Raw genomic sequence first — 16640 nt, forward strand, 5'->3', positions numbered from 1 at the left:
AGCATCTTGCACTGCCATGTGTTACTCCAGACTTACCAAGACACTCATGGCCATGCAAGGCGGCTTCGCGTGGACTGGTGAATCTGACTGGAGGATTGCGTTGCCTTCGTGTCGCCTCGCCGGATGGAAGGGCAACGCAAACCTCTGATATATCTGGCCCATGGTCCTTTGCGGGATACGCATTCGAGTCAATCCAGCCCTCTTGGAAGGAGTCTGCAGGGGGGAATGTCACTCGGGGGAGTGGAAGTGCCTCCGGAGTAGCAGGAGCTCTGCAGAGTAGAAGGCAGCAGTATGGTAGATGTAGAGTAGAAGGCAGAAGTATGGGTGATGCAGAGTAGAAGGAAGCAGTACGAGAGCTGTAGTGTAGAAGGAAGCGGTATGAGAGCTGTAGTGTAGAAGGAAGCGGTATGAGAGATGTAGTGTAGAAGGAAGCAGTATGAGAGCTGTAGTGTAGAAGGAAGCAGTATGAGAGCTGTAGTGTAGAAGGAAGCGGTATGAGAGCTGTAGTGTAGAAGGCAGCAGTATGAGAGCTGTAGTGTAGAAGGCAGCAGTATGAGAGCTTTAGTGTAGAAGACAGCAGTATAAGAGCTGTAGTGTAGAAGACAGCCGTATACGTGCTGTAGTGTATTAGACAGCGGTATACGAGCTGTAGTGTAGAAGACAGCCGTATACGTGCTGTAGTGTATTAGACAGCAGTATACGAGCTGTAGTGTATTAGACAGCAGTATACGAGCTGTAGTGTATTAGACAGCGGTATACGAGCTGTAGTATAGAAGACAGCAGTATAAGAGCTGTAGTATAGAAGACAGCAGTATAAGAGCTGTAGTGTAGAAGACAGCAGTATAAGAGCTGTAGTGTAGAAGACAGCGGTATAAGAGCTGTAGTGTAGAAGACAGCGATATAACAGCTGTAGTGTAGAAGACAGAAGTATATGAGCTGTAGTGTTATAGACAGCGGTATAAGAGCTGTAGTGTAGAAGACAGCGGTATAAGAGCTGTAGTGTAGAAGACAGCGGTATAAGAGCTGTAGTGTAGAAGACAGTAGTATAAGAGCTGTAGTGCAGAAGACAGCAATATATGAACTGTAGTGTAGAAGACAGCAGTATACGAGCTGTAGTATATTAGACAGCGGTATACGAGCTGTAGTGTAGAAGACAGCGGTATACGAGCTGTAGTGTAGAAGACAGCGGTATACGAGCTGTAGTGTAGAAGACAGCTGTATACGAGCTGTAGTGTAGAAGACAGCGGTATACGAGCTGTAGTGTAGAAGACAGCTGTATACGAGCTGTAGTGTAGAAGACAGCGGTATACGAGCTGTAGTGTAGAACACAGCAGTATACGAGCTGCAGTGTAGAAGACCGCGGTATACGAGCTGTAGTATATTAGACAGCGGTATACGAGCTGTAGTGTAGAAGACAGCGGTATAAGAGCTGTAGTGTAGAAGACAGCAGTATACAAGCTGTAGTATATTAGACAGCGGTATACGAGCTGTAGTGTAGAAGACAGCGGTATACAAGCTGTAGTGTAGAAGACAGCGGTATACGAGCTGCAGTGTAGAAGACCGCGGTATACGAGCTGTAGTATATTAGACAGCGGTATACGAGCTGTAGTGTAGAAGACAGCGGTATAAGAGCTGTAGTGTAGAAGACAGCAGTATACAAGCTGTAGTATATTAGACAGCGGTATACGAGCTGTAGTGTAGAAGACAGCGGTATACAAGCTGTAGTGTAGAAGACAGCGGTATACGAGCTGCAGTGTAGAAGACCGCGGTATACGAGCTGTAGTATATTAGACAGCGGTATACGAGCTGTAGTGTAGAAGACAGCGGTATAAGAGCTGTAGTGTAGAAGACAGCAGTATACAAGCTGTAGTATATTAGACAGCGGTATACGAGCTGTAGTGTAGAAGACAGCGGTATACGAGCTGTAGTGTAGAAGACAGCGGTATACGAGCTGTAGTGTAGAAGACAGCTGTATACGAGCTGTAGTGTAGAAGACAGCGGTATACGAGCTGTAGTGTAGAAGACAGCTGTATACGAGCTGTAGTGTAGAAGACAGCGGTATACGAGCTGTAGTGTAGAACACAGCAGTATACGAGCTGCAGTGTAGAAGACCGCGGTATACGAGCTGTAGTATATTAGACAGCGGTATACGAGCTGTAGTGTAGAAGACAGCGGTATAAGAGCTGTAGTGTAGAAGACAGCAGTATACAAGCTGTAGTATATTAGACAGCGGTATACGAGCTGTAGTGTAGAAGACAGCGGTATACAAGCTGTAGTGTAGAAGACAGCTGTATACGAGCTGTAGTGTAGAAGACAGCTGTATACGAGCTGTAGTGTAGAAGACAGCAGTATACGAGCTGTAGTATATTAGACAGCGGTATACGAGCTGTAGTGTAGAAGACAGCGGTATACGAGCTGTAGTGTAGAAGACAGCGGTATACGAGCTGTAGTGTAGAAGACAGCTGTATACGAGCTGTAGTGTAGAAGACAGCGGTATACGAGCTGTAGTGTAGAAGACAGCTGTATACGAGCTGTAGTGTAGAAGACAGCGGTATACGAGCTGTAGTGTAGAACACAGCAGTATACGAGCTGCAGTGTAGAAGGTAGCAGTGTGATAGTGTAGAGCAGCCCCTCTGGAGCAGACACAAACCTGAGCTGAGGCTGGAGCAAGAGACAGGAACTGTCCCAGCTGCCACGTATAGAACTGTGCACTGATGGATGGAACATAAAACATATTTGAAATAGTTCAACACAAACCATGAGGGTCGTTAGTGGATCAGAAAATAGTTTATTTGCACGTACATTAGTTAAAGCTTTAAAGTGGCAGCATCGCCCACCCCATTATAACCCATGGTCCAGGGCTCACAGGCACTTTAGTGATTGCTGGGAGGGGGTGGGGAGGTGGAAAATCAGCACTGATACATGGGATCTACAACAGCTCCCGCAATCCCACCTTACCATTCCCAGACCAAGATCAGCGGCAGACCCACCACGGGCTTTAGCATCCACTTGGAGACAAGGGGTTGGGATTCACGGAATCATAAGAGGTGGGACCCCCCCACCACAAGACGCGCTTCCGCAGCGAGCAGCGTTCACTCCCTCCCCACTCACCCACTCAACACATATAAAGAACAGGCAGTGATGGTCTTCGGGTGCCTATAGCAGCGTTCACACTGGCAGCTTCTTCCCAAGGAACAAAAGCAAAATAAATTACCCACAATTAATAATTTCCCAGGCAGTGGATTCTCACTGACCCCAAGATACATCTATGGAAGTGGACTTCTTTAACCTATTACAAAGAAAATATTTAAAATTCCCATTGCATATGCTTAAGTAATCTCTGTGACAAGATGTACCTTTGGCAAAGTTCACTTAAAAAAATATTAAAACAATCAGACAGGTTTCCAAGCATTAAACGCATTAACAAGTCAAGTGCCTTCACCACATACCATTTTGACCATGATGGAGACTTGTGCCCTCCCTGGGACAGAATCTCACTTTTGTGTTGAGTGCTTGTGCTCCGATCACCTTCTTTACTATGGGCTTCAATAAGAGTAACTTATTTTAGTTTGTGAATGAGTGGGTCAACTCAATGGTGCAACCCAACAGAGCAGTGTCCCACTTCAATTTACAGTTTCCAAACCGCAGAATCGTTTTCTATTTCAACAACCAACATCGTGTTAACTCAACAACCTGTTCCTTCGACTAACTGCAAAGTGGAGAGGTGTGCCCTGCGGTGGTGCCAAAGTGCAACTCAAACATTAGTGTCTTTTCCTCGAACATGTGAACCAGAGCCCATTTCCATTGGTGCAATCAAACGTGTGCACTAGTGACCCATCACCAATATTTCACTTCAACATGGCAACCAGCATCACTTCTAAATGATCAACTAGATAACATGCCCTTTTACCACATCTCAAAGGTTTACAAAAAAGACTGAGATTGCTAGTCATCTGACTACTCTCGTGATTTAGGAGAGACTGCTAGTCTTCCGATTATTCTCTCTAATGTTTTATCTTTTTTAAAAACCCTTTTTTAACTCTTTAGTCTCGATGAACTATATGTTATGGTGATGTACATGACATATGTATGCTTTGTATATACCGATTTCAATTTAATTCCTTTTTATTCTGTATGAATTTATTGTAAATGTTCTTGCTTTTATGAATAATATTCGAATAAAGCATACTTTGACTGACTGTTTACCAAAACCGGTGTCAGAACCAACATAGAATGATGGCATCCTTGGACAAACTAGGATAGCGAGAAGTTGTAACTGAAAGGTCACTCAATGTATCAGAACGGAATCTAGTCTCCCAGCCCGAGCCCACCTCCACATTTCCTGATATAATGAAAAACGCCCCTGAACACGATATTTAGCACCTCGTGCCAATGACCTACTGGTGTGCTATTAGTCCATCCGACTGGCATCTGTGCCCATTCAGAGGCAGATTCTCTCCGAAGACCCAAGCTCATTGGAGATGGAGGTACCCTTCTGGGAAACCCAACACACAAAACAGACTGAGTCCACCCAGTGCCTTCTGTGAGCATAGAAAGAAGAACAAGGCAGCAAAATCCCATCTCAAGAGGAGGTGCTAGTGTTTGGAACACGTTGACTTGTAGATTCTGAAAGGAAGGAAGACTAAATCCAAGGAAGAATCCCACGAGGAGCTCTCTCCTGGTGAGGGCAGGGTCCAGCGCAGGCAGGTTGGACGCGCTGGAGGAATCAAAGATGGCCTTCTCCCTGGTCCTCCCGCTGGTCTCTTTGGCAGTGTTACTCGTAACCTGCAGCAAGAAGTAAGACACAGTAGATGAGCTGATGGAGTTGCACATTGCAAACTGCTACTTGAATTTAATGACTGAACAGAATCACATGAAGGTGGATGCTTTCAACAAATGACTCAGTGCCATAAGAGAGAACGGAGGACAAGGGCAGTGTTTTCTCGTTGGTCTGGAAAATGTGATTAATCAAAGAGGCCAAAGTCGTGAGAGCGGGACAGACCAGTCAAAAGCGGAGTCAAGCACCCGCAGCCCCCCAGGAATCGGAGTGAGCGTCTTGGTCACTAGCACGAGCTACAAGGCGCTTGACCCAGTAGGCACCTTGAAGGAAAGTAAAGGTTATAGAGGTGGTTCTGAGCCATCTGAAGACTCAGTGGACGGATCTGAAGATAGCTGTAGATGACCCCCAGCCTTCCCCGTATCCTGCAGCTCTAGATATTAAGGAGTCTTGGGCACTTCCTGAGAGGGGGGTGCCACCAAAGAGACAGCGGGTCTGAAAAAGGCTTGGTTGAATTCCTGGACTTCAACTAACCGACAAGAGGGGACAATCAAACCAGAACTGGATTCTAGAGGAAGCCAATGCCTGGCGTACCCACTGCTGACTGCATTTGTACCCAGCCACCAACCCATCCACTGGGCAAGTCTGGGACATACAATTACCATTGTGTATTTTTCAGGCCTCAGGCTTTAGTGCAGCGCCCAGACTCAGGGCTTCACGGAACCTCTCCTGCAGCTTCCCGATAAGGCGGTCTTTCTCCAGGGAGTCTCGAAGAAATTTCTGATCAATGAAAGGACAGAAAAGTCAGACCTGAAACTCAAAACATTGGAAGCCACTTGAGAGCCGGTGGCACTGCCACCTAAGGAACAGGTTTAAAAGTAAAATGCAGAATATTTCAGAGGTTTGACAGATTGCACAGCATTTATCGAATTGTAATGGATTATATTGATGATTATTGGTTATCAGTAGTGGCTGATTGCAAAGTGTAAGCGCTTTGAAGCTAGATTCCATGCATTATGTGCTATATGAATACATAAAACAAAATGTTCTTGCGTTCAGTCTCTCCGACAGACTCTCCGTAACTCTATATACCGCTTCCTCAACTTTTTTCAGAGTCCATTTACATTTCCTCCCTAAGTGAACTGTCTAGCTCTCTCTGCCTTTCTCACCATCTTCCAATTGACTCCCTTGCCCGCTTTCTGCTCAACTCTGTGCTTAGGACATCTTACTTTTCTCCTATTGGATCAGAACTTTCACTGAAAAACAGTGGTACTCCTGCTGACCTTCTCCTAAATTTCAGTTTTCCCTGTCCTTAGCCTCCCTTACCATTCGCGTTCTTTCCGTCTTCTCTCCTTGAGACGTCCACACCTCCCAGCCTCTTCATGCGCCATCTCTCCCTCCATTACAGTCGCTTTCCCAGTTTGTTGCCTCTCTTGTAACTATAACATTTCAGAAAGGCCCAGGAGAAGTCACTGCCCAAGACTGAGTGAAGGCTGGGTAGAGTTCAATGGTTAAAGGGCAGCGGAATGGCCCATTTTGGAGGGACCTGACAGTCCGACACACAGATGCAGTTTCTTTTGCCATTTAAGGACCTCACCGCCTTCTCCCACTCCTTCAAGTCCATCCTTTGTCCACCTCTCTCAGCAGGTCCTTAAAGGTCTTCTGTGTGCTTCATGGCCTTCCTACACACTACTTCGGTGATCTTCCACGAGAGGTCCCAACCTACAAATCCTCCCGGGTCTCCCCTAGGCCACAGCTACCTCAGGAGTTCTGTAACTACAGGTCTCCTCCAATGTTCCCTGCTTTCTGCCTATACTACTGCCACAAAAATAGAAAAACTGTAGGCGTGGCAAAGCCGACTGAATGAAAACAACACATGTACCGCGCTGTGGTAGGGCGACAACCATTTCAGAGCACCTATCCACTGACGCAGATTCCCCCCCTGCCCGTACCATGATGGTATGGTCCTTCTCATCCACCAGGCAGGCAAGGCGGCTTAGCTCACTCATCCTTTCCTGGGAAGCACTCGAGTCCTGGCTCCTGCGCTTGAACAGCTCCTGCTCCTTGGTCGCCAGTCGCTGCCGCAGATCTTGGGTCTCCAGCCTTTGGGAGGCCAGAGTTTGGTTAAAATTCTGCAGTTGTTCCTAGATGTCAGAAAGGGTGAACACAAGAGAAAAAAAAGTTATACTTGTATAGCCGCTTTTATTTTATACCATTCACCGAAAAGCTCTTTACATGGAAAATGTAAGGCTGCAGTGGAGGATGAGCTGGCAGGAAGTGATGCAGCATGGGAGGGAAGAGCTTCCGGATCGTGGTACTATGACCTCCAGCATTCACGCAAAGACGGCATGTGCTGCTTCTCCTCTTGGTGACCTTCCAAGGGCCGGGGCAGGCCCTGGATGCTAAATGGGGCCAAACAACCTCTTTTGTTTATCATATGTTTACCCTTTTCTCTTCTGGGAGCTGCCCTCCACTTTGGGGGCCACATGTGTCCTGACACAGAGTAAAGCTGCAAACCAAAAGTTTTTATTTTCACTTAATTTCCAACAACAGGTACATGTAATATTTTATTTTGCACCTTTACCGTTGCTGCTGGAATTGATCTACAGCCTGCTCATCCGTTCCTCTTTCTGATGTCACTTCCTGTCAAACAAGCTGAAGGCCTTCAAAAAAGACTGGCAGCACCAAGCAAAACCAAAGCTTACAAAATAGTTAAAAAAAAGAAAATCAATATAAATAGCTCTAGACCAGAAAATCCAGTATATGATTAAACTTGGACTAATATTTGACTTTTGGATAAAGTGTATTTCCTCACATCAGGAGAGGAGAAGGCCTTGCATACTTCCAATGTAACCTGTGTAGGTGTGGTATATATGAGGGGTGTTTTGCTGTGGGGGTTTGAATTCATGTCTTTTCAATGACCCTTACTCTGCAATCGCCAGGGTACATGTCCATTCCCCGGTTCCTCGAGTATTTCTGTATGAGGGACCTGTCTAGTGCCCTTGCCTGTGGTGTACGTGCTGTGCCTTTCGGTGGTCATATCACAGTGCTTAAGACTAAAGTGTCTCTGGTCCTCTGACCGGATGCGATGAGTCTGCACATACCTCACTCTCCTATTCCCCATTCCTCTCGTGTCAGTGAAAGTGCCTGCCACAATGCTCCCTCCTGTGATTGGCTGGGTGTAAGGAAAGGCCTCTTTTCTGTATGGTCACCCACAAAGTAAGTTTTGGACTGATGCTGCTGGTTTTTCAACTCAGAGTGCAAGGAGGCCTGCGGACCAGACCTCGGTGCCTGTGCCCGGACCGTAAACAGTGTAAGTTTGATTGGCTTATACCCAATTAAAAATTACTTGTAAATCCCCAGTATATGGTATCCAGGGCCTGTAAGTCAGAAGGGTCCCCCCAGGGGTTGTAGCACTGGTTGTGCCACCCTGGGAATGACCGGTAAATCATGGCTCCCAGTCTGGCACGGCAGACTGGAAGGACAGTTGTAAACTGTTAACTTCACTAAGACATTTAATGCAATCGAAACCCCGATCCTCCCTTCTATAATATACGTAAGCCACCCCTAAAGTAGGATTTTAAGTCCTTAAGCAGAGTGCGGTCTATAAAAAGTGGAACATGTAAAAAACCTAAAATTTTGCTTTTGCTGTGGGAAAAGGCTAGTAGCCCGACTGGAGAGTGCAGAGTTACAGGCCGACATATCAGCCCTAAATTCTGTCTGGGACCACTCAAGATGGAACTCTAAGGTATCAAACAACTCATTACATTAAGCCAGACTTGATCCCAAAGTCTAAATTAATGTAACATGTGGGTGTTTTCTGACTATTACAAAGTTGCCACTTTGTTGCCCAAGGTCTTCTGTTTACGGTTGTACATGGGGTCTGTCCCCGAGACGGCTTTCTGCCCTCCTGGGGAGATGTGCAAGCGACTCCCAGGAAAGGACACAATAGAAGCCTGCGTGAGGGAAAGGCGTTCCCGCTCCTTAGCAGAAAGCCACACTGGTGCAAGCCGCCTTTGAAGGGCAAATGGGAAATGCTTGGGGGAGAGGCCATTCCATGGTTTAGGCAGACCGACTGGCACTAGGAACAGAGAGGGGATGCCAGTTGTCAAACAGTTTTTCCAGGGGTGTGTAGCACCCTTGGTAGTCTGGATTGGGCTAGGGAACTCTGCACGCCGAGAGAAGGGTTTTTCTGTGTTGGGAGTGGCAGAATAGAGACTTCTGGGATAGTAGATGCCACACAGAGAGGGAACCTGGTAGCCCATTGGCTAGTGAGCATGGCATTCCCGGAGGGCGTTTTCTGGCCATAAAAAGGGCTCCCCTGGAACACTGAACTCAAATCTTGGTGGAAGAGAGAATAGGACAAAAGAAGGGCTGTCTTGCTGCACCAAGGACCCGAAGAGAGGGAACACGAATGTGGACTGCACCTGCTGCAATAGGTAGCAAAGAAAAGGGACTGTGCCTGCTTTGTCCTGTTCACGGAGAAGGAAACTCCAGGGCCCAGTCGAAGCAAGAGACTCCACCTCCTATTCAAAGCACAAGGCCACAACAGCTGAAGAAGACTGCTGGGGCAAGTTGGTAGCCCAGATCAATGCTCCTCGCCACCGTGCCGCATCAGGAACCAGGACCTGAAGCCCAAAAGCTGCCCCCGATTCTGCTATACCCGGGAGAGTCTTTGAAGTGCAGTTGGTCACCAAGAAGGCCAGTTACCACCAAAAGAAGGCTCAGCCCCAGGAAGACCTCTGTCGACCACAAAGAAACTTCAGCATCCTGTATCCCTTGCATCAGGACCACTCTAATAGAAGTCAATGGCACTGCAACTGGACCGGAGACTGCTTTTCTTGTTGAGGTATCTTTTTCTTCTGCCCTTGCTGCTACCCTTGACAGGTTCCCTGTCGGAGTTAGTTCCTGTCAAGGAACTAAGTACACGCAAACCATCTTGCCAAAGTTTTCCTTTAAATAGTTTCTTCTAAGTGTCAAATTCCCTGAATTTGCCATCGCTTGATCGTGATTATGAAAAAATCTTAATATATTGTACCTTGTAAATTCTGTATCTCCGGAACCCTCTGGTGGTTCTTTTTATTCTGGTGTCAAAAATCATATAAAAATCTAAATAATTTTTATAAATTGGTGTTGAATTGCTTGTGTCTCACTCAGTTATTTCTCCTTCAATTCTGTTGGTGCGGTTTAAATGCTTTACACTTGTTCCTTTGTGTAAGCCTGACAGCTCAACTGTGGTTAGCTGTGGTTCTGAGCAAAGGGTTTACCAAACGGAATATACAGGTCCTAAATGGGATTGGTCGTGTAGTGCACGGTGAGGCCGTACAGCCACACCATATAATAGGACCGTTTCCTCACACTGGGAAATTCAAATTTAATGGTAGCACACTTTGGTCACCTGTTTCCAACCAGTGTCCCAGTTTTAGGTAGCTGGTGACCCTTTTTAACCAGTCTGGGATTCAAGGCAAAATCAGCCGGCACAACGCCTTTTCAACAGGGGACCCTTTTCCAGTTCAGGTGGAAAGTATTTTATTTTGGGATGTGTGTTCATGCCCACCTTCGGCAGGGTCTCCAACCTACAGTATTTTTTGGGGCGAGTTGAGAAAAGGTCAGACAGGTAGAGATGCATTTATTGCAGGAACTCTGCCTGGTCTTCGAGGCATGTCTTAGAAACCAGAGGAAAAACAGAATTTACTCATCTCCACTCAGACCCACAGGATTCTTAAGTTTTCATAACATTGGCCACAAACTATTACAACCCGTTACAGTGGCTTTGCGTTGAAATACTACAGAAATATTAAGGTTGCATCCCAGCCCCAGCGATTATAGGGACTTCTGATGTTCCTAAATAATGACCATTTTAAGTTCCCAACATTTACTCCTGTACACCCTCTTCAAATGTAATGCTCACTGCTAATTCTATCTTTAGTGTTTGGATTTGATAATGTCATAGTATCTGGATTCTAACCCCCTCTTGAAAGCAGGCCCTAGCTGAGCCATCATCCGAACTCTGACAGGACCAGTGGAGAGGGGAGGCCAAAAGGGGCCGGAAAAGGAAGAAATGTTCTGCAATAGAAAGGGCTGGAGGTTCGGTCCCTCTCTTTTCTGTGTCCTTCAGGGAGTCTTTTGCTTAATCTGATATTGTGCAATGTTCCTAATAAGACATTGCCCTCCGACATACAGCACTTTAAACTTTGTGAGCTACAGTCCTCACCCCAAGGTCAGTCCAAGCTTTGGACACTTACCGTACATGACATCCAACCAGTGCTGGTGCCAGGAATGGGATCTCTTCATCTACTCTCCACTCTCCACTCTCAACAGCAAGTTTCAAAGTACCTACTTTAGCCCCTGGACAGAATGCAGACACTCACTCCTTCAAAACACTGTTGGAAGCGCGACAGTCTGGCGGTGCAAAGCTCTCTCTGGTAGGAAACCTTAGGGTTTTTAGGCTAGCCTTTCAGTCAAGCGCTTACCTGGTCGAAGACTATGGGGAGTGCAATTGTACCTTCCATATCAGGACGCGGATTCACGGGTTGCCACTTTCAGCTTAATTTGAGTTTAAGGTTGGGTGCCTGGCTTGCAAGACTGTTCATGATGAATGAAGAGAGTGTTGGGTAATACTAGATTCCCGCATGGGTGAATCTACGAAAGCGTCTTTACTCCTTCTGGAGTGTGTCCTCTGCTGAAGCTGGGGCACCGGATCTTCTTCCCGGGAGCACTGCCCGCCAGAGAGTAGGGTGAAGGGATAGTAGCCTTCTGTGCTGGATCAGGGGTCAGTGCAGGGCTTCCTGTCCCATAGGGATCATGGAAGCTTTCGGAATCAGACAAAAGTGACATCGGAAGAAGCTGATCCCATCGGTCAGGAAGAACAACGATGTATATGAGGATGGAGGTGAGCACCCCTGACGTGGGGATCCTTCGCCTCTACAAAACCTTCTTCAGCACCGTTACAATCGCCCTCAATTCTCTCCTTCAGCCTCCTGGACAGACTTTATACTGAAGGAATTAGATCCCCTTCAAATTTAAATGATCGTAGGGAATCTAGAGAATTTGGCGTTCCCTTCGATCTCTGCTCAGGGGGGACGTTGATGGTTCAGTACTGTTGACAACGCCATACTCTTAACCTGGGCGCCTTGAACTTCACGTAACCTTGGACACGCAAGCATCCAGGGACCTACGGCATAACAGTTTCCCTGCTGCAACCAATGGTTAATGAGATATGGTGCTTGTAGTTTTCTTGGCAGGTCTTTGAATGTTTAGGGGATCCTGTACGCTACTTCAACTCCAATTGACTCATTCTTAGATTCTCACACAGGTCCCACACAATCGGCTAGATTCACGTAACTTACCTGTTAAGTCCACCTGGTAGCAGTTAATATTTTCAGAGGAAAGGGACGCTTCAGTTCATTGGTGGACCCTTAACAAATGTAAACTGCAAACTCTTAAGTCCCAGTTACCAGCCCATGTGGACAATCCAAATAGGAGACATAAGTGGATTTTTTTGCCCAAGTGCAGCAGTAGCTAAACCAGCTGAACTACCCTGACCTGAAAATAAATTATCAGACTAGACATCTAAGGGGAAAGGAAAGAATGTATTTCTCATCCGTGCAGACGCAGTCAGTGCTTGCATTTCTAGACTTGTGCTTCTGGGCTCTTTAATGAGTGTGCTAACTAATGTCTTGTATCTGAGCACAAATCTCAGCATCTCACAACCTCCTAGAGCAAGTCTTGACTGCACGGTTACGAGTAGGATGTCCAGGAAACCAATGGAGCTTCAGATCACCTGTATAAGCAAACGGCTTCAGTGCCCAGGAAGATTCATGTTTCCTTACCCATACATTCAAGCTATTTTTATAGGACAAACAAACCTCCTCTCTAACTCTGTAAATGAGGCCCAAGCTTTTTTAATTGGTGCTGTGCAAACCTGTTAAACATATAATAAAAATGCCCTACACATTAGGACTTGAGTGTAGCAGCCAATACCTTTTAAAGGTACAGAAAACCCCCAATTGTAACTAGCATAGAGAGTCAGTGCCTGCTGGGCACTGGGGGTACCCTTCAGAGTGTTTCCATCCCTGTCAACCATTCCGCATTCTTGATTTCTGTGGTCTTCAAGCCACAGAGCCAATAGGAATCTGGCACACTGATGAGCTCAGCAGGACTTTGATCAGGTCAATCAAATGAATCTGCTCAGGCACAAAGATTCTGAATTCACTTTTTTGTGATAAAATAAGTGTTGTCCTCATGAAAGGACTAGAGAATGTCTCATGAGGCCAGCAATAGAAGGGACCCACCATTGTGTGGACGTCGCGGCTGAACTAGCCTTCTCTTACCTCGAGGAGGTCATCTTTTTTGGTGACCGTGATCAGAAGCTTCTGGACTTCCTGTTGGTGGGCCAAGCTCTGCTGGGACTTCTCCTCCTGAGCGCGGAGCAGGAGCCTTTCCTTCTCCTGCAGCTGATAGGCGAGGAGCCGGGAAGAGGAAGGAGCCTCCGTGCTGCTCAGATCTTGACCAAGCAGCGAGTCTGCCAGCGCCTGGAGAGATCAAATGAGAAGAAGTTAGAGAGCTACAGAAGGAAGCCTCAAGTGTTAAGAGATGGAGTGAGAGCTGTATCATGATGTGCCCTCATGTGGACATACAAGAGAATTACAACTGTGCAATGGCCTGCCATCTAGGGGTGAGAAGCAGGAATGTCTCCCCTGCTCTGGTCTGCCTTCTAGTGTTGTATAATTAAACCTCAATTGTGACGCGTGCTACCATTTAGTAATGAAGAATGGAAACTCTAGCTAACATCATGCAGTATTGTGAAAAGTAAATTGCGGGTTGCTATTTATGGATCAGAATTTGTGTTTGCCATTTACAGATCAGAATATTGTTGCACTGGTGACTTACATTCTTGCCTCACACTTACATTTCCACAATATCTTCAATTCAGACACAATTCCCAGTTCCCCCTTCACATTCTACATTAGGGTCTCCTCGCCTATATTCAGTGTTCCACAATCTTGAACTAAGGTTAATAGTGATCATTGACTAATGAAAATGTGAAATGAATCGACAGCTATCTAAACTAGATCATTATTGATGCCAGAAGATGTAGAAAGGAACCCTCTCCCCTTATGAACAAAGCCATATCCAGTGACTGTAGGACTGGCAGAGATTGTGTTTGTTTTCATGAATCTGGATACTCTAACTGCAGCCCTCTGTGTTCTTCCCAAAGCGCATACAGATCTCCTAAATTCACTGGATGGCCCATTGTAGCAGAGGGTCGAGCAAAGCTTGAACCATCTGCAGGGACCTTCATGTATTTGTTAAACTCTTTGCGCTGCACATTTCTAACTTAGACACAGAACTGTGCACACGAACGCTCCACAGGGTCTTCCATTGGCAGTGATTCCATAAACACTTAATACAAGAGCCAGACTTCATTGGGTTCCAACTTTTATCGCGCTTGCAATGTCTTCCTATTGAAAAACTACTTGTTAAGAAGAGAAGAGGGCCAGTATTGCAGCATTTGTGGTAAATCTGGGGAAACATTGTGTTGCCTATTTAAGGAACACTGTTTGAAATCAAGTTCAATGAATATCCAGCAGAGCTTCGGGAGAGCTCCATGGATGACGCTCTCATGATTCCGTGTTGCGCCCATGTTCAATTCATGGAATTCCTTATTAGGCCTAATACACAGAGCCCAGAGCTTAGATTTAACATTGCCTCTGATGGCCTCAAAGAAGATTCATCCTGTGACAATCACCACAGATGTAAAGAAGAAGGAGGAGGTAACTGCAAGAAGAAATGCTTCCTAAAAGGAGACACATTGATGCACAAATGTTCATCAGAAGGAAAACAAAGCAACGACTGAGACACTGCCTCAACACAAATCCGATATGGCGACTGGACCAGTCTGTTTACAATTAACGAAAAAAGGACAAACGATAAACTTGTTTATGTTATACCTTTCAAAATATGTCTAGATACTTATAAAACTAAATTGGTACCCACTGAAGGCAAGGACTGTCAAAATTAAAAACTCTTTGTATTTAAAAAAACAGCATCACTTATGGGGCTGGTGGGCATATTCATACAAGGAAAGTCCCAATTTCGCATCCAATGCCCAGACTTGGGATTCTCACACATTATTGGCCATTTCAAGAGCAGAAAAGGTGTTGCATGTTCCAACACAAACAGCATGAAAACTGCAAATTAGTGTTTGTGGGGAAAAGTAAAGCAGTCGAAAAAATGCAGAATTATCCATCGTCAGTCCTATAATTGATGTGGTCCTAGGAATGCTGCAATGGCGGACCATTATTAGAAAGAAAAACATGTGCCCTCAGCCATGACATGGTTACCAATAAAAATAAAGGATGCAATATTGACTCCTAGTTCACATTAAAAAAAAGTACAATTCGATCCATAGACTTAGGGGCTCATTACGATGGCGGAACGATCGGTGGCGATCATTCCGCTATCACATTGAGATTTACCCACCACCATATTAGGATGGCGGTGGGTATCGCGGTGGACGCAAAGTCTGTCCCGCCGCTTTTCCGCCGGTGGCAATCGTGCTGATTGCCTGGCGGGCGGAGCAGGGCCACTAATATGGTGGCAGTTCCTAGCAGGCACCGTCCACCATATTGGGATGTTTGTGGCCAGGCGCCTTTGCACGACAGAGATGCCGCCATGGAAAGGCTCGTGGGGATTGGGTTTGGGGGCCGTTTTTGTGGGCCACCCTTGTTGGGGGGGGGGGGTGTCGCTGTACTGGGGGGTACTCATGGTACCCCCCTACATTTCCATGCACAAGGTGGCAGGCACAGAGTGGTGCCTGCTGCGTTGTGCATGGAAATGCACAACATGAGTTTTTCAACACTGCGGCGGTGCCTCAGCCTGCAGCACCGTCCGCAATGTTAAAACGCTTGATGTGGCCACCACTGTGGCGGTCGCATCCTGATTTGGAGTGCGGGACTGCCGCCTTGCAGGCGGGCGGTCCTGTTACCGCTAGGGCCCGCCATCCTATTGACCCCCTTAATTCTGTTCAGAAGGACCTCATATAATTTATTGAATGTATAACACATTGGATTATTATTTGGGGCGCACAACTCCCCACCTCAAGGAACAATCACAACCCTTGTCGGCGTGAACCCCAAAATTAATCTGAGTTCAACCCCCTGATAGCCTCGGCACCGAGCAGACAGGCTTAACTTGGGGCAATGTTTACAATATGTACGCAGTATCAAAACAGTATTAAAGTCAAAATGCAAAACAAAAAAAATGACATGAAAATGAAATTTAATAAATGTACACAGAAATGACAAATTCAATAGAGGAACCAGAGAAATGACTTTTAAAAAGTTTTGAGTACAAATCATGCCACGACGCTCCAATGATAGTCAATAGTTGTGGTAGACCAAGACCTAGGTGCAATTTGAGGCACTGGCCGTGATGGAGCACAGGCAGATACACCAGGTTCAGCGTGGTCTAAGAATTTATATTCTGACTTGGGGTCGGATTACGATCGCAGTGGACGAGCTGCTCAGTCACAACTGTGACAGCTATCCTATCCGCCAAAATAGGATATAATGTGATTTAGATTTCTGCAGACGGGATAACTGCCACAGTAACCCGTACGCTGAGATCATAATCAGGCCCCTAGTCTTTTAAGTTTCATTCTACCACAGAAGTATACTTTTAAATCCCATTCTGACTCACAGTGCGCAAAGCAGAGGTTTACAGCAATGTCAAGTCTAGGTATAGACACCAGTGGTCAGTTGGGTACTTCCAGGAAAAGGCCTCTTGCAGCCTGTTTTCTCCCTGTAACTACACAGGAGGTTCAGCCTTATGACCCCTGGAGTTAACTTCTTTGTCCTGG

At 46.2% G+C, this 16640-nt stretch overlaps 1 protein-coding gene across 11 annotated transcripts in view; it reads right to left on the minus strand.

Annotated features, from left to right (window-relative positions):
- Nucleotides 1–2768: 2768 nt before the first annotated feature.
- The window catches only part of LOC146869170 (uncharacterized), a 166788-nt gene continuing 152916 nt past the window's right edge, over nt 2769–16640 (minus strand). For 7 of the 11 annotated variants that reach the window (XM_085640907.1, XM_085640904.1, XM_085640908.1 and 4 more), the window contains 4 exons: nt 13111–13311; nt 6730–6921; nt 5440–5557; nt 2769–4785 (listed from right to left, as the gene is read on the minus strand). In XM_085640907.1, the coding sequence (XP_085497033.1) occupies nt 5453–5557; nt 6730–6921; nt 13111–13311 (498 nt within the window). In that variant the 3' untranslated portion in view covers nt 2769–4785; nt 5440–5452. The remainder of the gene's footprint in view (nt 4786–5439; nt 5558–6729; nt 6922–13110; nt 13312–16640) is intronic. The other 4 variants (XM_085640929.1, XM_085640924.1, XM_085640922.1 and 1 more) reach the window with 2 other exon arrangements.

Source organism: Triturus cristatus, chromosome 1_1, assembly GCF_964204655.1.
Source record: "Triturus cristatus chromosome 1_1, aTriCri1.1, whole genome shotgun sequence".
NCBI classification, from domain to species: domain Eukaryota; kingdom Metazoa; phylum Chordata; class Amphibia; order Caudata; family Salamandridae; genus Triturus; species Triturus cristatus.